Below are 26,435 nucleotides of genomic sequence, written 5' to 3'. Positions count from 1 at the left end.
CGCCGTAGTAGTGTTCTCTGGACGGATTGAAACAAACTAATGATTGAATTTGCGCGGCTGCCGGTACCTTTTATGACTTTCTCTTGCGAGCGAGCGAGACGAACAGTGAACAGCGAGCGAGCAAGAAGAATTCATCCACCGCGTACCACATAAAAGCAGCCGAGCCGGCGGCCGAGCATCTGTTTTGTTACAATCGTTGCCGAAGATAGACCGGACTCGGAAAAGGAAGCGCCAAGCGTCATCGTAAGGTTTTGCGTGACAACATCCATTGCCATCCGCCGTCTGGTGCGCCATGGCGACGTCAAGCGTACCTTCGGTCTCATCTACGAGAAAACCCGCGGTGTGCTGAAGTCATCCAGAATTCTGTCGGCTACGTTCTGAAGTGGCAGGGCCGTACGCTGTACAGATTTGGAGGTTAAATCACCTCCATCACCGAGACCAGAATTCAAAACTACCACTGAATCCACTAAAGTTGAGCATGGAATGGCGATCGACGATATCCTCACCCAACCGTCCTTTTCAGGACGACAATTTAATTTTGAAAGAGTTTTGAAAATATTTCTACCGTGAAGCGCAACATTATTGGCAATTCTCACAGCAACAGAACTGTCAGTGAATCAAAAATAATAGTTTTGGCGAAATTTTTAGTGATTTGCGGTAAACATTTTACCAAAATCAGTCAAATTCCTCCAAAAATTTACAATCATTAAGCTGCTGCAAATCTAGTGTCCGGTTTGTGAAATCGCTGGTTACGAGATGGCTGAAGAAAATCAGCCCAAGCCGCTTGTTCAAGTGCCCATCATCATCGCCACCGCAAATCTTATCGGGCGAGGAGGATTTCAACCTGTTCGCTGGCAAAATGTGTCCGCGTTACTCGATTCTCACAGTTCAATCGGCCCTTTTCAGGGCCAACAAATGTGTCCTAAAGAGTTATTTGTGTAATATTTGCTAATGTGTTTACCACATTCTTACTTTTATTCATCTCGTAGCATCATACAATATCTAATTAGTTATGAATAATTGACAAAACGACAATTTGAGAATGTTTCCGAGGACGCTGCTGCAGTGCTGTCGGAATGCAATATATTTTCTATTGTTAAGAAATGATTCAAATATTACATAACCCAAAATGTGCCAGTTCCAGACTCCCTCCTTCCCCACGTAACAGCTTTTGTGTGGAAGATTTAAATTGTGTATAAGGGCTGTTACACTATGTAAGACCCCCTCCCTCCCCCTGTGACGGTGCGTAATATTTGAACGATAAGGCCTGAAGTCGTCACTGCGTTCGCGTGTTTTCCAATTTCCGTTGTGATGCGCCGTCATTGCCAAAGCCAAGATAAAATTTTCCTCAATACCGCAAGATGCAAATTCTTCTTCACAGACGCAAAAGTAATCTTCTTTTGACGTTTGATAACGTCTTACGGCAACATACTGGGGTACAATTTCGAAAAACGAAAATCGCCCGCGTCACGAAAAGTGGTTAGATTTTGACTTGTAATAACTTACTAACGCCCGGATAGATTGTTAAGATTCTTGCACCAATCGATTGGAAATCTTTCTACAAACTCCAATAATGATAACTATTGATTTTCATGATTAAACTATTGAAAAATGGGTAAATGTCAAGGCATGTCTTATTTTCCATAGATAAGCACATTTTTCTTGTGTATTCCTAGCACAGATATCATTACGCGATATCTTAGCCTCTTTCGTCTTGCAAAGGGATACGCCCCTTTCGGTCTTCTTTTTACTCCTCTTTATTCTATCGTGTTCAGTCAAAGCCAGCCAAGCTCCAATCAGCTACGCGCGCATCAGTCAATTGTCGACCAGCAACTGGAGAAAGACTCCTGTCGGAATAAATTTTACACGTTCGTCGCTGCTGCTGCTGTTTATTCCCAAGCTAAACGCTGCGGGTTCCGTGAAATATTTCACCGATATCGCTCATCATGGCCATGGACATCCAACTAGCTCATCGAATTCGTGGAGAACGCGTGCAGAAACATTGCAAATCGCCGTCGAATGTATGAGCAAATCATCGAAAACAAGGATGGAGGAGGGAACAAGGAAGCACAAAATTATTGAGCGCATTTTGGTTGGATCGCCTTCGATAATCTTTTGGTGTGTTTCTGTTCAAGAATGGAATGAAAATCCAGTTCGATCGACGGTGACTACCACAACCGTCCTTTTCAGGACGACCATTCCATTTTGAAAGAGTTGTGAGAATTTTCCACCGTTAAGAGCAATATTATTGGTGATTGAATATGATTGATTCAGATTTTGGTCAGTCATTTCCATGCAATCACTCATCATAGCTAAATAATGCTTTTCGAGAAACCCAGTGCCAAGAAATAAATATCCCATCGTGCACGCGGGGCATTCGTCGACAGTGTGTGCATGAGTCGGATAAATTGCGGACGGCACTAGAATGAAGAATCCATCCCGGTTTGCCTCGCATTTAGCGATGATTGAATAATGTCGTTTTCGTCGTCGCTACCTATATGTATGCTGGAGCGATCAGTATCAACTTGTCGAACAAAAAGCTAAAACTAATCAGCAAAAGCTTTTTTGATGTTTTGATTTGGTAAGAAATTGTCGATCGAATCGAATTACGCACACAGAGAAGACTGCAAAAATGCTACCTCCGCCCGACCAGAGCGATGGGAACCTAGGTAAAATTTTGTTTGCCTTTTCTCACCGTTGAAAACAAATCATCTGGAACTATAATTGCTAATTGTATGAATCAATCAAAAGTAATATATGAAATGTCTCTGGTTGTATGCCGTTTTGTTTGAATTTGTGCTTTAATTCAATTTAAGCGCGTTCGCCACGAATCGTCGTATCTGCTGAATGTCCTTCGGCATGATGCTGACATGCTGCCGTGGATCGCGCACAGGTTGGTATCATCAAACAGACCGACCAGATTATGCCTCGCACGCTTCATGCCGGGCAATGACGGCCAAGCTCTGGAATCGCAGATCAATCTTGAAGTCCTGAGCGATTTCACGGACCGGGCGTGGGAATGGCATCTTGCGGACCAGCGACGGATCTCACGCAGAGCGACCGTTCCCGGCCGGTAGCAATGCGGCTTCTTGACTTGGGTGCTCATTGCGAGCGGTTTTCGTTCTTTATGATGCGGAACTTCATCGAGTATCAAAAGGAGACTATGCCAATCATCGTGACAGGTAACTTCAACATCGATTTGAGCAAAGAAGAGAACACGGAGTTCGCGGACGTCATGGAGAAGTACCTTAACCTCGAACTGACTTCGGATCCCACTAATAAAGCAATCAATCTTAGTGGATCATGCGTGGACCTAACGTTCACCCGGAGTATTTGTTTGAAGAGCAAGAGTTACTGCTCATATCTTCTTCCATCGACCGGCTCTATCGGTGTACCAACCAACAAACGAACCAAACGGCCCTTTTCAGGACTACGAAATCAAAGGGAAAAGAATTAATTTGAATTAATTGCTCCAAATTGACAAGCATGATGTATACACTTTAAAATCATTTCTTCAATACAATCGCCTAAGCTTCTGAATACAAGTAAAGTGGTTATTTCGTATTAACACCAAATAATAACACACAATGTTCATAATAGGTCAGAATTAAAAGAGTGGAAATTATTTGGATTTTTATCAGTACCTAGATATCTTTCATAGATTCGTGACGGTCTCAAGCCAGCAAATACAACGTCAACTTGGCGGTCGTGTCTCGGAAACAACCCCTTACTTTTTCACATCCTCATCAAGAGACTTCTAGAAAGTTGCTGATCATTCTTAGTTGATATATTTAACAAATGTTTTCAATTAGCATATTTTCCTGACAAATATTTTTCCATTGTTGTACCAATTTTAAAACCAGACAAAAATCCTGCAGAAGCTTTTATCTATCGTCCAATCAGTTTGCTCTCCTCCATCAGTAAACCTTTTGAAAAGGTAATTTTGAACAAAATGATGGTCCACATCAACGAAAATTCATTATTTGCCAATGAACAGTTCGGATTCCGCCATGGACATTCGACCACTCATCAACTTTTACGTGTAACAAATTTGATTCGTTCCAACAATTCTGTAGGCTAGTCTTCTGGTCTTGCTCATCTAGATATAGAAAAAGCATTCGACAGAGTTTGGCATGAAGGTTTGATCATAAAATTAAAAAACATTAGTTTTCCAACATACATTGTTAGAATAATTCAAAGTTATCTGTTAAATCGTACACTTCAGGTTAATTATACGAACTCCCAGTCTGAGAACCTTCCTGTAAGAGCTGGTGTTCATCATGGCAGCATTTTGGGACCAATTATATACAATTTTTTCACATCTGACTTATCTAAGTTACCTCAGGGATGTGAAAAATCTTTGTTTGTGGATGACGCAGGTCTCTCCTCCAAAGGACGAACTATGCGTGTCATCTGTAGTAGATTTCAAAAGTTTGGATATTCTTTCTTCATACTTACAAAAATGTAAGATATCTTCTAATGTTTCCAAAATACAACTAACAATATACCCACATAAACCAAAAACTCATTTGATCTTCTAACATTTTTTAGGCCATCCATGTTGTATGTTGTACCAATATGGACAAGCTGAATATCAGGAATAAGGAGCTGTTGTAATACCAGGAAGAGGATCCAAAATAAAATTTTAAAAATGATTCAGAAGCTCCCTAGTATAGTTTTGATGAGTTACATAAAATATCCAATGTTGAAACATAGGAACAAATATCGAATAAAATTATTAATAATTTTAGGCAATTTTAGGCTATTGCCACGAACAACCTAGATACAGTGGATAGACAAAATGATTGAGATAACTTTATGAAAAATTGATGGAATTGCATGCATTCGGAAGCAGTCGACGGCAAATTTAGTATGGTTTCTGGAACTTGCTTGGCCATGCATATTGGCCACCGGACACCGGAGATATTCCGGATTTTCCGAGGTCATGTTCAAATGGCATTTTTTCTGTCGCTTGTTTTTTTTTTTTGTGCGGTGTGAAGTTGTATAGATGCTTACAATTTTCCTGGCAGTCGGTGAGGATAAAAATGCTTCCACAAGCATCACCTTTGAAAATATTGAAGTTTGATGCCCATATTTATAAGGCTTCAGATATGTTTCTAATTGGCCACTTCCCCGAGGGTACCTGGAACCTTCTATAGAGTAGTCAGTGCATCTACTGGTTCTGAATATGATGCTGGAAGCATCATTTTGAAGATGGATGCCAGTTGTATATAGCTCCGAATAATATTTCCATGATTGGTAATACTAACATAACTGACTATATTTTCCGGACCCAGTTTTACGGAAATAGTCATATTTCTGAAGAGTTTCAACGAATCAGAATGCGTCCGCCGCAGTGAATCAATTGTCACCCAACACGCAGCAGCAAAGACATTATCACCTCCTATTCTTGTTGCAACAATTTTATTCCGCAACATGAGTTTATCATCACTTGAACAGAATATGACAAAGATTGATCACCACGTGCGCAGCGATTTTCTGGGCTTCGCTTTGCAATTTTCGAGAACTTTCTTCGTGTTGGTAAACATTGACACGTTATCAAACAGCATCCATAAAACAAATTTGGTTTTGTGTTAAAAATAAATGATTAATCGTGAGTTGAAAAGGTTGCCACAATGTTGCGCTCTGAAATTGTCATGACAATTTTGCTTTTGATTGTGTCCTTATCCGCAACAGTAGCGACAAACGTTTGTGAGCGAGCTTGCTTTGTTGTTTGTTTTTCGTCTATTTTAATGATAAATTGATTCACTGGTCCGCCGGCATTCAACTTCTTATTAGTTCTAGTTTCTAGGAAAATTGTAAACATTTATACAACTTCACACCGCACAAAAATACAAGCGACAAAAAAAAATCCATTTGGACTTGACCTCAGACAATCCGGTATATCTCCAGTGTCCGGTGACCAATATGCATGGCCAAGCAAGTTCCAGAAACTATACCAAATTTTCCTTCGACTGCTTCCGAATGCATGCAATTCCATCAATTTTTCATAAAGTTATAAGCATTTGAATTTAGGCAAAATTTTGCCTATCTCAATCATTTTGCCTATCCCCTGTATAATAAATGATTGTAATGTTTGTAGGTTATTACACGTCTGGCAAGTTACCTGCATTATTAAAAATACCCCGTTATACGATATCTCTATAAATCCATCTAGCACGAAAGTACCCTTAGACATGATGTATCAAAGGTCTGAAACAGTTTAGCCCATCAAGCGTATTTTTTTTTGAACAATAAAGAATAATACACGAGATAATTAAAAAAGTAACGTTTATTTCTGCAATTCGAAATTTTGATACACTTTCGTTGCTAAACCTGTCGTGAGCCGATATCATCACCTAAAATTTAAAAACTTACCTCGGCCTATGGAACAGAGAACATTCTTGCATTGATAAATAAATAGCTATTTTAAAACGTCTTTACACATTGAGCTGTACACACTTAAGGGATATCACTAACGGCGTCTTACGAGGGTACTTTGTACATTACGTTTATCGGTATTTTTTTTACCGCTGAGTTCGTCAAATATGATTGCTGTGTAGAAAATGCTTCTATGTAGACTAAAAAAAAATACGTCCTCCTATGGTCAATAAAATGCTATCGCTTTCGTTGATTTCAAAATGAACTTTTTAAGGAACTGATTCGTTTGTAAAACATTTTGCTTGAATACGTACATGCGAGATGACGCATTTTTTTCTAATTCTTGCTTTAGTTTACTCTTAGCCAACTGGCATTATTCATTTTGCTTCTTCGACAGGATTCGGGAATTTCGTTTCTCGCTGAAACCATGCCGCCATCGGCTCACATCGTTAAAATTATTGTTGTTTTTTTGTTGCTGTTCACTAGAATATGCTAAGACTAGAAAAGAAGCGTTTTTGTAAACAAAATATGTCGTTGAGTTTCTGAGAAAAATATGAGACTTATCACATGAAAACATGGCTAAAACTTAGATATCAAAAATGGACTTTTTTTCACGAACTGTTTAGCTTGCTGTTCAACGAGGGGTCCATCAATTTGAGTAAGCAAAAACGTTTCTCATCTAGTTTTAGCATATTCTAGCGAACAGGAACAAAAAATGGAATTCTAACGATGTGTACCGATGGCGGCCTGATGTCAGCGAGAATTACTCATTTATCTGTCAAGGGCAATTGCTATCTTATTTTGCTTAAAATACGCGACATCAAGCTCACACGAGCGTCGACAGCTCATGCGGTGAGTTCGTGGCAGTAACGTTGCTTATGTCGAGTGTGGCCGCATTCATGTTGGTGGGCATTCCTGGACTAACTGATCCGGTCGCATCTCGACCCAGCAGAGCGTTAACCTTCGGGGTAGGGGGCGTCGCAGTTGCAGCCCGCATGCCTCCATACGATGGCAAATATGCCGAATGGTTGAAACTTATATGGGAATGGTTTCCCGAGAGTGGAGTCACTGGGGTCAACTGCTGGGTCACCGGTGTGTGATTATGGTTCGCGTGGCTGTGATTGAGTGCCATGTGGGTCGCGTGCCCGTTTTGATTGAGATAATGCGTCGGGTGGGAAATCGTGCTAATCTGCGGTGAAAGTGTCAGGTTCAAGTTCAGCGGCGATTGCCGAACGCTGATGGTTTTCTCCCGCTGCCAGACGAATACGTTGTGCACCATGGCACCTCCGCAGAATACGATGCCCACACCGATCAAGATGCTGGTCACTATTGCCGGTGTTGAGTGGAATTGCGTAAAAGTGTAGAGAATAATCCCTAGAATAAACAAGATGACGTTAGTTATACAAGAAAAGTTATATATTTGAGAAGTTTTCTATACCTGTTAAGAAAATGGGAATCGAGATGAAAAATCCACCAACAGCACACACTCGACTTACACTGGATTTTTGTAAGTATTTGTTCCCCCTGAAATACGAAAAATATTGAGAATTATTAAAACAAACAGATTTTTGCGTTGCAAAATTAACAAAGAAATATGTAAATTAAAGGCACTCTCCATACAATTGTAACGGTGAGAATTTATTTAATGAGTCGTTTTTAGAACATTTCTCAATTCAATACCATAATGACTCTCCTTATTAGCCTTCTTCTAAAAATCCTTCAACGATTGATTTGTTATTAGTCCATAGACACGGGTCTCACTCAATAAAGTCAAATTGCGAAAAAATAACGAATCATCACGAAGCTATATGGATAAGAATGTATGTGAATTCCAAAATAAAAGCCAAAACTGACTGCAGTTAATCCAGTAGATATTTAAGTCCTACATTCCAGGATGGTCTAGATGATCTCGATTATCTGATTGACACATAAAAAGCTTTAAGGAAATCTTTCGGGTTCACATGAATACGGTAAAATAATAAACAGAATAGGACAAGAAAGCTCTCAGTTAATAACTGTGGAAATGCTCATTGACCACAAAGCTGAGAAGCAGGCTCTGTCACAGTAGGGGACAGAAACGCGAGAAGTGGGTAGGGCAAGTAGAACATGTCCAACGCGCAAAATACCTGGAAGGGATAGTCGAAAAATTCTCCTACTCATGATTCAACTAGAATCAAAGATTTAGAGCTTAATAAAATCATTGATCTTCTGTTCTATAAACATGTAAACTCGATCGTAGTATTCCTCAATAAACAAACTTATAAATCTTTTCTACAACCAACCCTACTGCCGTGAGCATTCCTGTAAGTACGCTTCCTAAAGTTCGCTTGTTATACACTGCCAGCCAAAAGTATGGAATCGCTTCACCGAGTTTTACACCACTGTTTTGAATATTGCACCACCCCAAAAACATAAGATTCACTGGCAAGCATGCATTGCTGCTGAAGGTTTTCTAAACTTTTCGGAGTGTGTTGCAATACTCTACGAAGTGATTCCATCCTTTGGTGGCTAGTGTATACAAGTAAAAACCAAGAACGCGACCACACTTGATCTAATCTTTCGAGGTATTTCTAGAAAAATCTCTGACAATCTTTAAAAACTCCCACAATACACTCTGTAGAAATTTCTAGAAAATCATATGATCAAATTCCCACTGATGTTTTAAGACATGATTGATGTACAGTTTTTTTGACATAGGTAATTGATATATCTACAGTGAAATTTGAAGAATTTCTAAAAGATCGATTATTCTGACAATAGTATAAGAGATGAGGTTAAAAATATTCAACTAAATATTTCAATGAGTTTCTGCACGATGGATCATTTTCCACGAATCGAGTAGTTCGTGAATAACCAAGCAAGCGAGCGTAAACGCTCAGCTATTCAGCAAGACCAAGCTGAGGGTCGTGTGTTCGAATCCCACCGGTCGAGGATCTTTTCGGGTTGGACTTCCCAGGACATAGAGTATCTTCGTACCTGCCACACGATATACGCATACAAAAATAGTCTCTGTTAATAACTGTGGAAGTGCCCATAAGAACACTAACCTGAGAAGCAGGCTCTGTCCCAGTGGGGACGTAATGCCAGAAAGAAGGAGAAGAAGCATCTTTTGCTTGGTAGTGGTCTGTTGTTAACATTTCGTGAATTGCGGGCTGGCTCTTCAACCCATGCATGTTGCTGGCAAGAAGAAAGTAATATAACGCGTCTTCAAGGGTGGGATGGTGGTTTTAGGCTCACAAGGGAAGGTCACAATGGCGCCACTCGGGGGTTTCAACCGGACTGTTTTTATTACATTTTATGGAAGAATACAAAGCCTATCGAGTAATGGCACTTTGGCTCTTGAAGTGGTATTTTGTGCATATTGAATTATGTACATTCAACCATTCCATGAAAAACCTATCTAGTGGGTTACCGAATTCCGTGAAAATTTGCTATTTTGTTCCTTATCCGAAATAAGGATACACGTGTTTTTGGATTTTTTAATTAGGGTGACCATTTCCGAAATAGGGTGACCAGAAAAAACAGCAACTTTGCCAAATTTTTAGTAAAAAAAAATATAACTTTTGAACCGCTTGACCAATTTTCAATTTTCTTGGACGAAATGAAAGCTAAAAATTTTGACTTTTCAAGAAAAATATAGAATTTCACAAAAAATGTTTTTTTTACATGAACGGGACGAATGGAGCTATTGATGTTCTCATTTTTTCTTGAAAGTTCAGAAAATTTTACGTTTACTGTCAAATTTTCAGCGATATATGTTTTTCAGTTTTTGAGATATATTTTTTTAAATCTAATGCCCTGAGATCTACAGTGTGTGCCGATGAAAAATGACTGATAACCTAGTATCAAAAAAATATGTCAAAAACAAAAAAAAAAATACATCGCTGAAAATTTGACAGTAAACGTAAAATTTTCTGAATTTTCAAGAAAAACAGAGAACAGCAATAGCCCCATTTGTCCCAAGGACTTCCAAACACGAAAAAAAAAACGAAATTTTTTTCTTTATTTTCATGTAATAAAAAAACAAATTTTGCAAAATTTTATATTTTTCTTGAAAAGTCAAAATTTTTAGCTTTCATTTCGTCCAAGAAAATTGATAATTGGTCAAGTGATTCAAAGTTATAATTTAAAAAATAAATAAAAATTTTGCAAAATCGCGGTTTATCTGGTCACTCTATTTCGGAAATGGTCACCCTAATCAAAAAATCTAAAAAACGTGTATCCTTATTTTGGATAAGGAACGATATAGCAAATTTTCACGGAATTCGGTGACATCTAGTGGGTCAGGTTTTTCATGGAATGGGTGTATTGTAAAATTTTCTTTTTCAACAAAATCAATAATTTTAATGCTGATTGCGGTAGTAATAAGTATGAATATAAACCTATATTAATAATGCATATTATTACACCAGCGGTGTAGTCTGGGTGAAAACTGGTATGTACAATTTTATAATACGTAGCATAAATTATTTTGGTGTCAATTTCTGACTTTTCAAGCTATATCCACCTTAACCATGAATATAGCGAAAGGTAACATTTTTTCTCCAGTGGTGTAGACAGGAAGGGCAAACATGATGACTATAGTTTTTGAATTACGCAAATTATGAAAAAGCCCAATTGTGCTTTGATATGTATCGAAAGTGTAGCCAGGAAAAGGATTTATTAACCCCTCTACCGGCAGCTTAATTTTTTACTACAAGAAAATAATTCAAATTGCTATAACTTTTTTGTTTCTCGGTATTTTTGCACAATTTTTTCACAAGTTGTCAAAAAATTCTTCTAGTTTAAGAATCCGTGTCGATATTGATGATTGGTGATCTGGTTTTAAAGATATTTCAATGTTCCTTGGGGACCGACATTTTCCATCTAAAATGTCTTAAGTGGCCATTTTGTTTTACGTCAATTTATCTAAAAAATAAAATGTGGGCTATACAATGCCATGTGATATAGAGCTACTCTAAAAAAAATCATACACATTGGATTAGTATTCTTAGAGAAATATGAAAATTGTGATATGCGGTTTTTTGAAGTTTTTAAGATCTTTATTTGGCCAGCGTGGTACCAGCAATATAAATGCTCATAACTGAAGGACAGCTGCACCAAACTGCTTCATTTTTTCACAATATACTCTCATTAATGTACTGTTCCGAAGAGTGAATATCCGAATACGATAAAAAATATGTAGCCTGAGTCATATGCGTGGGTTATAGTTAAGCGTCGTTAAGTTAAGTTCCCCCAAGGAATTTAGGAATATCTCTGGATACAGATGTCCAATGATCAATGTTGACACAGATTCTTAAACTAGAAGAGTTTATTGACAATTTGTGGAAAAATGGTGCAAAAATACCGTGAACTTAAAAAGTTATCGCAATTTGATTTTTTTCTCTTGCGGTAAAAAATGAAGCTGCCGGTAGAGGAATTAAAAAAACTAGTGAAAAGATGTTGTAAGGTAATTTCTAATTGTTCCAAGTTATATCAATTACGCACCACAAAATATTTTTATCCTGTTTGAAAACAGTCTTCAAATGAGTTGTAGATGACGAATGTTTCTAATAGTATCAACCTGAGAGAGACTCGCGAAGAGGAAAAATATCAACGTCATGTGCAGCCCAGATTCCCCTCTCACGAAACGTCAAATGCAGCCCACCGTTTTTATGGCTGAAAAAGTGATAAGTATTGTGTTCAAAGTAAACTGTTATTTAAAATCTCAGTCGGCGGAGCAGTTTTTTCCAAAGTTGCTGATAAATCTAAGCAGAAGATTAATTATTTCTAATGTCTGCTACGTTTGCTGGCATAAAATTTCACTCAAACGGCTATTTATGATTCGATGTGATGCAAACTCAATCATTGTTTGCTGAGAGGTTCATGTGAGGATTTGAACAGCATGCGCATAATTGGTATAAACACAAAGTGGAATAAAAAAAAATCTCAGCAATCACAGAAAAAGAAGACCGTCTTCGCGAGTCTCGTCTCAGGTATCAACGTATCTCTAACCCTCAGCAGATACAAGGTATACCATATCACTAGTTGTTGCCATAACAGACATTTAACGAGGCAATCAGCATGAATCACTTCATCTTCTTCTTTTCGGCATTACGTCCCCACTGGGACAGAGCCTGCATCTCAGCTTATTAACTGAGAGCTTACTATGCCAATGACCATTTTTGCATGTGTATATCGTGTGGCAGGTACGAAGATACTCTATGCCCTGGGAAGTCCAGAAAATTTCCAACCCGAAAAGATCCTCGACCAGTGGGATTCGAACCCACGACCCTCAGCTTGGTCTTGCTGAATAGCTGCGCGTTTACCGCTACGGCTATATGTGCCCCTTATGAATCACTTCATATTTGATGGAATACCTTCACATAATAAAGCTACGTTCATTAAATTGTTGAAAAATTTCCAGAAAACAAGAAAAGTAATTTATTTTCTACATGGGGCAGGACACTAGATCCAGTATTAAAATATTAATATTTATTATTGATATTAATATTGATATTGAGAAGATTATCAAGTATGCACGGAGTTTTGCTGTTTGCCTGTTGCCGGAGTTGCCAAGGTTAATTGATTATTTATATGAAAAAAACAAGTTGTGTTTATTGTCAGTTCGTCTCAGATCTATATGGTCATGATGTCATGATGAGTGAATGGATCAGAAATACCTTTTAGCCAAAATATGTTCAATAATATTTTCTTACATACAATGAGCCCCCCTTCATGGGAATTTCATGTACCTACTTGGCCACAAAAGCCAGATTTTCTCCACTCAAATAAACTCCGTATTCATTGGGATCATGCATCACCAAATGGTAGCTTTGTGTTCTTAGTAAAGCAAAGCATAAACATGAACATTGACCCAAGTGCACGTATTATAGCGATAAGAAGAGATTAATTCATAAAAATAGGTATTCAACGGAATTGGTCGGCAATAATATTTGTTTGAGTAATATCAGAATCTACACCTGACAGGTCTCTGCAGATCAGGATATACTACCACTAATAAATTCAGTGATTAGAACATCCTCACCTCCATTCTGTATTCTGAGCAAAATATATGAGAAATCCGTCCGATGCAACATAGACCCCACTGTTGGATGCCAACATCCATCTGGTAGTCTGGCTAGTAAAAGACTGGCACCATCACATTCGGTGAAGCTCCATTGTTATCAATGCCCCACATTTGTCTCCTGTGGTATGTCAAATCCGCAAGACATACAATCCACGATCCATAGCCGCTAGGTTATAAAGCCTCTACATTGACTTGAATTAAAGATACCTGTCAGATATCTTTAGGAAAATCGTGGCTATCTTGATGATGTGATATCATCAAAATAATATATATTAGTCCGTATCAATGGATATTAATACCAATATTAATGAGTGTCTTACCCCATGATTTTCTATGTAATTGTTGCTCTCATATATCTTATTTGACCAGGGTGTTTCCAAATTGACCACTCTCGTAAGAAATCAATATGATTGATCATTTAATAGGGTCCTAAAGCCCTGTCTCAATTTTATTACCAAACGCTTAAGTTTAGGGCAGAAACACATGTTTACTCAATTCTTAAATGATTTTCATTGGTTTAAGTACAAAAAACATTTTTTTATGATTTTTGAGATTTTGTCACACCCCTTGGTTTAAACTCGAATTTTGGGTATATTTTGTTTTCCGTGTCCCTTCCGAAATGTCAGATAGTCAGTGTTAACACTATATGCCCTGTGGCATTTTTGTCGAAAAAGTGAATGTCAAACAAGATCACAAGTGTCAAGGTTGATATTTGGAACCATTTTTAAAATTAAAGTTAAAAAATGATATAGCCGTTATTTGAGCAGAAAAACTGGCTAAAGTAGTTGCAAGAACATGCTCTTTCGTATTATTGAATAAAAACGAGAATTCATTAAACATTTTAGGACCCAATTCCACTAGAGTTGAAATCCTTTGACAGATACGCTTATTTCGACCTCAACTGTAATGCCATCTTCAGTGTCGTGTACTAGACTAGTTGAGATTTATGTTCTTCATTATATTTCATATAAGAAAACGTATCCATATAACTGCAGGACATGTCCTTCTGGCATCAAAATCGATTTAATTCCAGACATACTTTGGGCCTTTTCATAAACGACGTGTACTGAATACCAACACAACTTGTATATAATTCCCCATTACGGTTCATTAAGGACAATCTGTGTTGACAACAAAATATGTCGCAAAAAATGCAACATAGAATCGCGTCAAGTTTTATAATCTGACGTATCGTATATCAATCCAGAACAGCAATTACGGTACTGATGTTTGTGAGCAGTCAGTCTTCTCTATGAAGGGCCAAAAATGGATGTGCGGACCCGCAAGCAGATGCACTTGCACGAAATCCGCGTCAAGGGAAGATAATCTCCATCCAGATGAAAGTTTTCACGAACAACTGTTGCCCATACGGCCAATATTACAACTAGGGTAAAACCGTAAAAACAAAAACATCTATCAAAATCCAATTTTAAGACCAAAGCTGAAAGACCTATCGGTCAACCTCTGGACATGTAAACCAATTACTTTGTAAACCAAAAAATGCAAATAAACATGAATTTAATGAAAATAAAACTCCAATACTTCCAATAGATGGGGTTGAAGCATTGCAACATGATGCTGAAAAGTTAATCATTGAAATCATAGCTCTTTGAATCAACACTGTGACTGCACAATTCCTTTAAGTTTCATATTGAAATAACTATATTAATACCATGCATTCAATCCCTCATAGTTTTTGCTAATGTGCCTTCGGGAACTAGAATTATTCTATAACGGTTATATTCAGCAGAAGCGGAACTGGCAATTTATTTATTTCTAAATGTAAAATATTCAACAGTGTTTATTTATCTTCTAAGACTTCAATTTCAATTGAAAAGAAATTTCTTGGCGCTTCAAACATTAATCAAAAGCTTCCATTTCTTCTGACAAATTCAATTCGATTGCCGATATTAAACGCTGTTGATGTCTTGCTACACATAATTTGATTATGTATTAGAATGTGGCATCACCAATCATGCAATTCATAACTAACATAACATTCACATGACATCTACAGTAGCGTAGCTAGGTGGTGCAGTGGGTGCAGTCCACTCCGGGCCCCGGGTTCTTAGGGGCCCCGAAATCGTGGTGAAAATTTTTTATAGCATTAGAAAATGAGTTTTATTTCCATAAATTGAAATGTAACGGAGAAATGAAAATTGGGATTGTAGGGACCCTTAATTTGTAATGATAATGGACCCTTATATCATCTAGTATAATGATAGCGTTAATTTCAACACTATAGAACAGTACTTTTGAACAGAACATCGTGGTATTGTATCCCAAAAATTGCAATGAAACTTGTTGTAGCTTTCTGAGGCTCCAGAGATTACTACGCGATAAGCTCATAGATTTTCATCCTCAGAAATTCTTTTGGAGATTCATTCAGAGCTTTAGGTACAAAGACTTCTCCAAGAATCCATCCAAGAATTCTTATGGAAATTCTTCTAGCAATTTGCCTTGAAATTTCTTAAATAATTTCATAAGATATGAAGGAATTCTTCCAAAATTTGCTCCAGAAAATCCTTTGGCAGTCTAACAACGGAATTACAGAGAATACAGAGAATGCTACAATAATTATCCCAGGAAATGCCCCATAAATTCTTCCAAGGATTATTCCACAAAGTTTTGAACGAATTTTTAAAAGAATTTCACGAATTCAACTAAGGATTATATATTTCTCCATAAATAAGTATTCCTTTTAAAGATTTTCTGAAATTATTTCTATTTGGGTTTTTCAATTTAAAAGTTTATTTAGTGTTTAAAACCACAGAATCCTACAGCAATGATTCCTGTAGCTGCTTAAAGAGTTCCAGTAGAGATTTTCCAGGGGTTTCCTCTAGCAAATTTAAGTTGAGGAATTTTTCAATTATTTCATTATTAGTTTCTCCGAAGATTTATTTAAGACTTTTTCTTGAGTCCAGAAGAGATCAGGAGATCTTTGAAAGACTTCTCTCTGGTAGGAATTTATCATGTATTTCATCAGTGATATCTTTACGATTTCGTTTAGAAACATGCATGTTTTTTTAAGGAAACCCCTCCCACAATATCTAAAAAAAATCCTTAGCATATTATTGGACAAATTCCTAGAGAAATTTTTCTTTGAGGGCTTCTTTGGAAAAAATTCAGAGGGATCATTGGAAAACAAAATTTCGGTGGGTGTCATTGAGAAAAGTTCTGGTTGAGTTTTTCAGATACCACGAATGATAATTTTGGAAGGGAGTTCTGTTTGATCTTTCGACCTTGACGCTTGCTCCTACGGGGGCGAGCGACGAAGGCAGGATCAAACAAGTCGCGCGTCGGTCTAGTAAGTGAAAAAGTGGCGTGATCGGTTAGTTCTTTTTGATCCTTTGACCTTGACGCTTGCTGCTGGGCAGTGCGTCAAGAAAGCCAAGTTTTTTTTTTCCTTTTCGGATCGCGCGCCTATTTTTTTCTGAGTGCTTTTATATAGCCGAGCAAATGAGTGAGGCTGAGAGTGGATTGTGGCTGAACAGTGAAGGATAAAGGATCAATTGGTGAGCTCGTTTCATGCTACTATTTCTAATCTTTAAAATATGTATGACTGCACATTTAATCGTTACAATTGTGGGACGTAAATATGAATTTTCAACAAACTATGAATTGTTCGTCACTGTGAGTGTCGACACAAACTCTGATTCATGAATTATTTATGTTTCACATTTTTTTTTCATTTTCAGAACACCCCTCTTTACCTTTATTTTTGTAATTAAAAAAAAAACTTTGAATGGTTCGACACTACAAGTGTAGACTTGCGAAAGGTTCACTTTATTCAACAAACTTTGGATGGTTTGCCACTGTAAGTGTCGGCATAAGAATAAGAGTGTTCTATGATGTTCCAACCAATCGAGTTTTTTTGTTTCTTTTCAAATAAGTGAAATATAATAACACATGCTTTCGTCCTGACAACTCTAGGAATGTTTCATTTAGGTATTTGTTCAACAAACTTTGAATGGTTCGTAACATTCCTTCCCCCAATCCCACCTGACTGCAAGGACGTGGCCGGCGCCGTTATTGACCCTGTATAAATAGAGGCACTGAATTATGCACATTGAAGAAGATTATGGCCAATCCCAGCCGAACTTCTAGTTGATTCTTTGTGCATTTTCACTGACTTCGGTCAATCACGGAATAGCAACCATTGATATGTGTAGTCAGTCTAAGCTAAGGTAAGCTAAGCTACCACGAATGATAATTTTGGAAGGATTCCTTAAAAAGTCTGGGAAGAAATCGTTCAATGTACTCCTGAAGAAATCTTCGAATTAATAGTTGCAGCAAACTTTCAACAAATACTTGAATTACATTCTGATACAATTTCTGAAGAAAATCATAACTTTTAGAAATACGCTTATAGAGTTGGTTGGTCGGATAACTGGTGGAATCCTAATCGAAATGTGATTCCAGTTCAGTCTCATTTTGGTTTCAATTTTCAGGCATGAGGTTTCTAAAGTTTCTTTTTAGACACTTAGACGCTATCAGCCTTGAAGTGATTACATTGGTATATTACATTTCATTAATTGTCATCTTGATTACTGAATAAAAATGAAAACGACTTCCACAATAGATGAACACAAGGTCCACTATTTTCAATCCCAAATAATGATGTTGAAAGAAAGTATATTATTGTTTCTATTATTACTAGTCAATTGGCACATACTCCTATTTGGAAGAGCCCCCGAATTAGACTCCGCACCGGGCCCCTAAAACCCTAGCTATGCCACTGCAGTTACATTCAATTATTCGTCCAAATTAATAAATAAAAGAAGATAAAATAATTTTCCTTGTACTTGTAACTTTTATACACCTAATAAGAGCAGGGTTTTTCTAATTAGGCCACTCTCGTAAGAAATCAATGTGATTGGACAATTTTGGGACCAAATTTTAGTATGTGGCTGCAACTGGTTCTGGTCGCCTATATAAACCAATACGATTTTCAATGCGAAAAAAGGTTGATGTTCAGTTCCCATATTTTACATACATGTAGGGTCTCACGCAAATGTTTTAAAAATATTTTCTTTTAGGCTGGCCAAAACCGGTGTTTCTACCCTATTCTCTGCAAACCTTGAATTAAAAAAAATGATAAAACCTGGATTTTAAATAAAAGAAAACCTCCTTCAAACCTTGTCCACATATCATTAGGTTCAGATGTTTTGTCAAAGATGTGGTATTGAAACATCCATACAGAGTTTTTTCTTTCTACATTAGATGGGGACGAATATGAAAACTGGAGTACCGTAATCCGGGGTAACATTGATCAGGGGGGGTAACATTGATCGGTATGATCCTTCTCGTAAAAAGTTCGAATTATCATTTATTGATGAAATATTTTGAAAGCATGAATGATTCCTTTCTTTCTAATATTCATAAGCTAATGTAAAATAAGGTTTTTGAGAAAATTGCGTTTCGTTCATGCGTAAATTTGTCAACTTTTTGAATCCATGATTTATATCGTTATGGATGACACTAACCAAAGATTCATGTCTCACACGAATTTTGCAAATGGTATTAGCAAGGAAAATGTGATTGTTACTAAAAATGGCATCGCTGAAAACGATTCCGATGTCTTTCATAAGTTTATACAATTAAGCAACATTAACGAACAACTATTAAGAAAGCAGAATTTCCTTAGGAAATTGCCTACCTTTAGGCGTATTGAGTGGTTCGAAGTGTTTTTATTTTTGAAATAATTCAAAAAGTAAATGACTTGTAAGAGTTTGGTGTTCAGTTCATATTCGGTTTCAGGGGCCATGATTTACGTAAGCAACGACATTTTCAATATTACCGAACGTTGTTTACGTGGGTGATCAATGCTACCCCATATCAGCTGAATCAAAGAACCACTTAAAACATTTATTTGAACATACTTATATCTTTTGAAACCCAAAATACAGTATATAGTCACGAACGATGGGTGCCAGTACTTGTTTTAAAAATATAAAATTGATGACATTTGCATTTCCAAATGAAAAATTTATGAAATATCCCAAACACTGATCAACGTTACCCCGGATTACGGTACCTTCTTTATCTTATAATATGGTTTCCGTTCAAAATTGATTCGTGTTTATCTGTATTGCCGACGTTAAAAGTCAGTGAAGAAGAGAAAGTCTTCAACAGCATGGACTGCACTGTACAGACTACAAGGGACGCGCATTCTTTATCATTTTCATGCATTTTGGTGCTCTTTGGCTTCTCTTACCTTCCGGTAGTTGCAGGTGCACGAACTAATTTAACAGCAAACAAAAACTGGATGGCACAAACCAGCAGGCAGCACAGGTTCAGCGACAGGGAAAGGGCACACAGCGCCAGCGTCACGTCGTAAACGATCGCGTAGTCCTCCAAAACTGCCGGCCCAACCGTTGGTGGAGGGGGCTCTCGTCCACCCGGGGAAATTTTCAACAAAAATATTAACGATAATAAAGCTAACAAAAGAGACACTGAAATCAGACAGGGAGAAAGAAAATAACGATTAGAATGGAACTTACTGTTTGAGAGCTGTAGCGATTTGAATATGATTTTGAATTTATGACTTCCTTATTGCTATTTTGGTATTAACTTAGGTATTTTTTCCCTTTAAACATACTTTTGTTTAATTTCTAGAGCAGAAAACTTCAGATTCAGATTTGCATGGCAAATCTTGTAATACGTTGCTAAAATCAAGTAGGTAGCAGAAGTATTTTTTTTGTAGATTCTGGAATTATAACAGCTGCCCCCATGCTTTACGGAAGCTCTATACAATTATGCAGTTATGGGCAACATAGTGGATAAACCAATGTTTACAAAACAAATTAGCACAAATCTTCTCGTACTTAGTGGGCCACATCAACAATGTAAAGTTACATTAACATATTCAGAACAAAAAAATGCTTATAATTTTAACTACTGTACTTCTAATTTGATCATGATTTTCCTTAATTGATTACTTTCATTAAAAAAAAACTATGTACAATATACCGAACATTTCACAAAAGAAGTAAAATAAAATTCATGGATTGTGGGTGTTAGAAGTCATAAGAGTTTCATCGAACTTCTTGCCAGGATTTTTTTTAAATGGGATTCTTCAAGACGGAATCTCATAAAACCACTAGTATGTCAGTAGTATTTGGTCTTCCCAAGCCGAGTGGTTAGAGTCCGCGGCTAAAAAGCAAAGCCATGCTGAAGGTGTCTGGGTTCGATCCCCGGTCTGTCCAGGATCTTTCCGTAATAGCAATTTCTATGACTTCCCTGGGCATAGAGTATCATCATACCTGCCACACGATATACGAATGCGAAAAATGGCAACTTTGGCAAAGAAAGCTAGGCAGCGTCCATTTATTACGTAATGCTAAAATTGGGAATTTTTTATTTCCACCCTTCATATGTTGTTGAAGTTTGAGTTTACATTTCAAAATTATTGTATCATGAGTGAAAGTTATTTGCACTTACTATTCCAATTTTACTAACTATCGTAAAAATATCTCCCATGAGAATCTCAACATGATTTTGTTAACTACCGAAAAGTTAAACATTACATATACTTTGCAATTGGATTAAGGTGAAACAGCATGGAATCAAAATTCAATAATGTTCCAAAATTTTGAAGGTACAAATCTCGCGAAACAAGCATTAAACTACAGTGAAATTTCTATTTTACCTTTGTGCAATTCAGATTAACTTCTGCGTCCATGAGTCCTCTCATGGCGTAGAGATCAGTCGTGAGTTCGATTCTCACTGAGAAGACGTGTAACTTTTTCGCAAAACTTCACATCAATTTGTCCATTTAATTCAATTGCAAAGTACATGTAATGTTTAGCTTTTCTGTAGTTGTTAAACTTCCACTCGGCTGGTTAGCCGTAAACCACGATTCATAATTAAAAACAAGTATGATTTTGTTACTGATTAAATTCAATTTACATCAACAATAAAATAAATTCTGCCAAACTTTCACCAGGTTTATGACGCATTCCTTTTCTGTACTCCATGTCAAATCAATGTGCCAAAAAATTTGGAATAATAGAGACATTCATGCTATAAGCACGAACTGTGTTTATTAACATTTAAAAAAAATCTATGTGTTTTTCAACAAAAAAAAATCAAGTTCCGAAATCTGTCCAAAAATAGAAAAAAAAACTTTTGGTGAACCTTTGAATAAATGGTGTTTTCTGTTACTGTAAATCTTTCTTCCTTTTGAGTGTTTCGGGTTTTTTAATTACCGTCAAACGGGGTAACTTGCAACAGGGGTGAAACATGCAACATTTCGACTGTAACCGAATTGTCGTTTCGTTCAGCATTGAGTTGCATTATTATATATTATTTCGCCATTTATTGGCCTTATGTATACAACAAAAGATTTTGGGTTAGGGTTAGGGTATAGTTTCTGTTTTGGTTGGTTTGCTGGAGATGAAAATCATATTACGCGTTGGATTGTATAAAATTAATATTGAAAAACGTTCCAATGCAAGAAGAGTAACAAAATACAGGGTTCATAAAATCTTATACACAGATGGTTCAAAAATGTCCAATAAATGTGGGTATAGTGTAGTTAGCGATAACATGTCAATTCGAAAAAGGATATATGATGAGGTAGTATTTATGGAGCAGCAAGTCTAGCTGCAAGAGAGGCAATAATGTTGGTAGCAAATAAAGAAGGGGCGGGCGCCTATTTAATTTGCTATGATTAACTAAGTGTTGTAACAGGTGGTAGGTCATTTGGCATAAAGTCGTTTGGATTGTACCCCGTTTGGCATAAAGTCGTTTGGCATAAGGTCGTTTGGCATAAAGTCGTTTGGCATAAAGTCATTTGGCATAATGGTCGTTTGGCATAAAGTCATTTGGCATAATGGTCGTTTAGCATAATAAATATCAGCATTTTTTAAGCTTTTACCGAGATCAACACCACCGAGCCCATAGCAAAAAATGTTGGTAGGTTCTAAACAAGCGTGGTGTTCGTTCAGAGATTTTCTAAGCTAAGAATTTCAAAATTTGTTGTGACATTAGAGCGCATTACTAAATAAAACTCGTGACGGGTCTCTACATCTCAGAACATAGAGTATCTTTGAGCTTGTTGCAATATACATATTTTAAAACAGTAAATTGGCAAAGAAAGTTCGCAGTTATTCATCAAGGGAACGCTCATAGAATAGTTCGCTGCAGATCAAGCTCTGTCCCAGTTTGGACGTAACACTCGATGAAAATTACTGGATAAAAGAATGGATTTCTTTTTGCAAAATATCAAAAGCTCTAATCCAAACATCTATCAATGCGACTCAATGCAAAAATAGCCTATATACGAGAGCAGATTATTTATCGTTTAAAATGTTTTAGGCTCTAACGCAAAAAAATCTTTTCACAGCATAGCTCAGATGAACAACACATCTTTAAAAGAAAATATTTGTGGCAAAACTTTTCAACGATTCAATATAAATTCTAATTTTGGAACACCGTCTATTATCGAGAGAACGGAAAATTTGTATTTGAAATAATATTTTTTCCATCATATCTCGGAAGAAGATTACGCGTTTGTCCCAAAAAAAAGTATTTGTTGAATATTGGCAGGTTTTACATTAATTATAATTCTAACAACACATCTGGCAATAATTGATTAAACAGCAAAATATAAAAATGGTTAACATTTACCTTTACTTCATAATAAAATTTAAAACAGTATACATATAAAGAACAGCCTATTTTAAAAAGAAGGCAAAATTTATAATTAAACCAATAGAAGAATGGATGCCAAAAATTATTGCGGCATGATAAAACGAAAAGACATAAAAATGTGTTCAGAATCATCAAAATGATTGTGCTACTTTTCCCCGAGTGCCATTTCCCCGAGAAGTGGTGACGAGAAAGAACGATGAACAGTTAAAAGGAAGTATTCTGTCATTCTCGGCTATACACATGTTGGCAAAAATGCTGAGGACGGTAAAACTCGAAAGAGCCACCAACTAAATAAAGAAGGGTGCATATTAGATGGTCAGTTCGTTCACCACCCTGAAATGTATAAAGTTACTACAATTATGAGTGCTAAAAACTTTTCGGAGAAGTGGGCTAGTCGGGGAAACGGGATATTCGGGGAACTGGCATTCGGAGAACCGACATTTGGAGAAAAATAGCATAACTCATCGAAGCAACTGCAGTAATCGATTTCTCCTTTCGCTGATAATTTGAGCAGAACAATGTTTTCGATTGCCGCCCTTTTTTCAGTTGGAAACAAAATAATATTAAAAAAATATAGCTCCAAAGAACAGCCTATGTATAAAAAAGGAGAAATTTATTGAAATTTTAAATCAACAGTTTTCATACCTATAAATATGGTCACATCATATTTATACGATTTATATTCATTTATACGATTAAAAGAAGGGTAAATTTGTGCTAAATATATAACAAATCTTCAGTGCAAAAATGCCAATAGCGAAACTCAAGAGAAGAATTAATATTTTAAAGAAGGGTAATTTCTGGATAAATAATAAAATATTATTGGTTATAACTTTCCTAATATGCTTAACTTTAGACAAAAGCGAATGATTGTTGAATAAAGCGTCATTTTGTATCAATTGACTTCAAAACAAACCTGATGGCATCAGAAAGATTCAATAGAAACGTAAAAACGAAAAATTGAGAAATTCTTGGTTTCAGACTTATTATGCCAAACGACTATTATGCCAAATGACCATTATGCCAAACGGCCATTATGCCAAACGACTTTATGCCAAATGACCATTATGCCAAACGACTTTATGCCAAACGGCTTTATGCCAAACGACTTTATGCCAAATGACCTACCACCGTCGTTTGGCATAAAGCCGTTTGGCATAAAGTCGTTTGGCATAATGGTCATTTGGTATAAAGTCGTTTGGCATAATGGTCGTTTGGCATAATAGTCGTTTGGCATAATGAGTCTGAAATCAAGAATTTCTTAAGATGACATTCGTTTTTACGTTTCTATTGAATCTTTCTGATGATATCACGCTTGTTTTTGGAGTCATGATACAAAATGATACTTTATTCAACAATCATATGCTCTTGATTAAACTGAAGCAGATTAGGAAGGTATTGTCAATAATATTTTATTACCCTTCTCTCAAATATTAATTCTCCTTTTAAGTTTCGCTATTGGATTAAATGTTTGCATTTGCATCAAATTGATAGCACAAATTCACCCTTCTTTCAAACGTTCTATTTTATTTTTTCTAAATATTATGAAAATACTATTATAGGTTTAAAAACCGTTGATTTAAAATTTAAATAAATTTCACCTTCTTTTATACATACGATGTTCTTTGGAGCCATATTTTTTATATTTTTTATTGTTTCCAAGTGACAAAAGGGTGGCATTCGATAACATTGATGTGTTCAAGTTATCAGCGAAAGGACACATCGTTTACTGCAGATACTTCGATGGGTTGTACTACTTTTCCCCGAATGTCGGTTTCCCGAATGTCGGTTTCCCGAATGTCGGTTTCCCGTATATCGTTTCTGCGAACGCCAGTTCTCCGAATATCCCGGTTCCCGAAAAGTTTTAAGCACTCATAATTGTCATAACTTTATACATTTCAGGGTGCTGAACGAACTGGCCATCTAATGTGCACCCTTCTTTATTTAATTGGTGGTTCTTTCGAATTTTACCGTCCTCAGCATTTTTGCCAACCGAGAATGACAGAATACCTCCTTCTTTTGATTGCTTTTCGTTTTTTCTCGTTCACTATCCAGCCACTGAAGACTATTATACCACCTATTTAAACTGCACCACTTTTCAGGGAAACCGCTCATTCGGGGTAATGGCATTCAGGGAAAAGAGTCATTTGATGAACAGGTATTCCCTGAACCGACATTCGGGGAAAAGTAGCACAAACACTTCGATGATTCTGAACGCAATTGTTGATACCTTTTCGTTTTATTATGCCGCAATATTTTTTGTCGTCCTATCTTCTATTGATTTAATCATAAATTTTGCCTTCTTTTGAAAATAGGTTGTTTGTTATATTTATACTGTATTAAATTTTATTATTTAGTAAACTTTAATGTTAACTATTTTTATGTTTTGCTGGTCTATCAATTTTTGCAAGACGTGCTATTGTAATGATAATTACTTTAGAACCTGCATCTTTTTTTGCAAACGCATGATCTCCTTTCGAAATATGCTGGAAAAATATTATCTCAATCACAAATTTACCCTTCTTTCGATAATAGACGGTGGTTTTGATGTACCGTAATCCGGGGTAACATAGATCATTTTTTTGAATATTTCTTAAATATTTAGTTTGAAAATGCAAATGTTGCAAATTTTATATTTTTAAAACAAGTACTGCCCCCTATAGCTCGTGACTATATACTGTATTTTGTTTTTTGAACGATTTAAGAATGTTTACAAAAATGTTTTAGGCGATTTTTTGATTTAGCTGATATGGGGTAACATTGATCACTTATGTAAACAACGTTCGGTAATATTGAAAATGTCGTTACTTACTTAAATTATGGCCCCTGAAGCTGAATATGAAGGCCAAACGCTTACAAGTCATTTACTTTTTGAGTTATTTTAAAATTAAAAACACCTCGAACCACGGAATACGCCTAAAGGTAGGCAATTTCCTAAGGGAAATTTACATTCTTAACAGTGATTCGGTAATGTTGCCAAATTAAACATACTTATGAAAGTTTTGACAACGGAATCGTTTTCGGCGATGCCGTTTTTAGGAAGAATCGCATTTTCCTTGATCATATCGTTTACAGAACTTATGTGAGACATGAATGTTTGGCAGTGTCATACTCAACCATTAAAATCATTGATTCAAAAAGTTGTCAAATTTACATATAAGGTAAACGGAATTTTCGCAAAAATCATCACTTTCATTAGCTCATGAATATAAGAAAGGGAAGCAACATTCATGGTTTAGAAATGTTCCATCAATAAATGATAATGCGAACTTTTTACGAGATGAGTCATTCCGATCAATGTTACCCCGCTGATCAATGATACCCCGGA

At 36.5% G+C, this 26,435-nt stretch overlaps 1 protein-coding gene across 1 annotated transcript in view; it reads right to left on the bottom strand.

Annotated features, from left to right (window-relative positions):
- Window positions 1-6,274: 6,274 nt before the first annotated feature.
- LOC5568863 overlaps window positions 6,275-26,435 on the bottom strand; it is a 104,164-nt gene continuing 84,003 nt past the window's right edge. The window contains exons 4-6 of the mRNA XM_001652539.2: window positions 19,668-19,905; window positions 7,820-7,905; window positions 6,275-7,755 (exon numbers count right to left, since the gene is read on the bottom strand). Of these exons, the coding sequence (XP_001652589.2) occupies window positions 7,208-7,755; window positions 7,820-7,905; window positions 19,668-19,905 (872 nt within the window). The 3' untranslated portion in view covers window positions 6,275-7,207. The remainder of the gene's footprint in view (window positions 7,756-7,819; window positions 7,906-19,667; window positions 19,906-26,435) is intronic.

This window comes from Aedes aegypti, chromosome 3, assembly GCF_002204515.2.
Source record: "Aedes aegypti strain LVP_AGWG chromosome 3, AaegL5.0 Primary Assembly, whole genome shotgun sequence".
In the NCBI taxonomy this organism is placed as follows: domain Eukaryota; kingdom Metazoa; phylum Arthropoda; class Insecta; order Diptera; family Culicidae; genus Aedes; species Aedes aegypti.
Note: the sequence above shows the minus strand (reverse complement) of the source record. Positions and strands in the feature narration are given on the sequence as shown.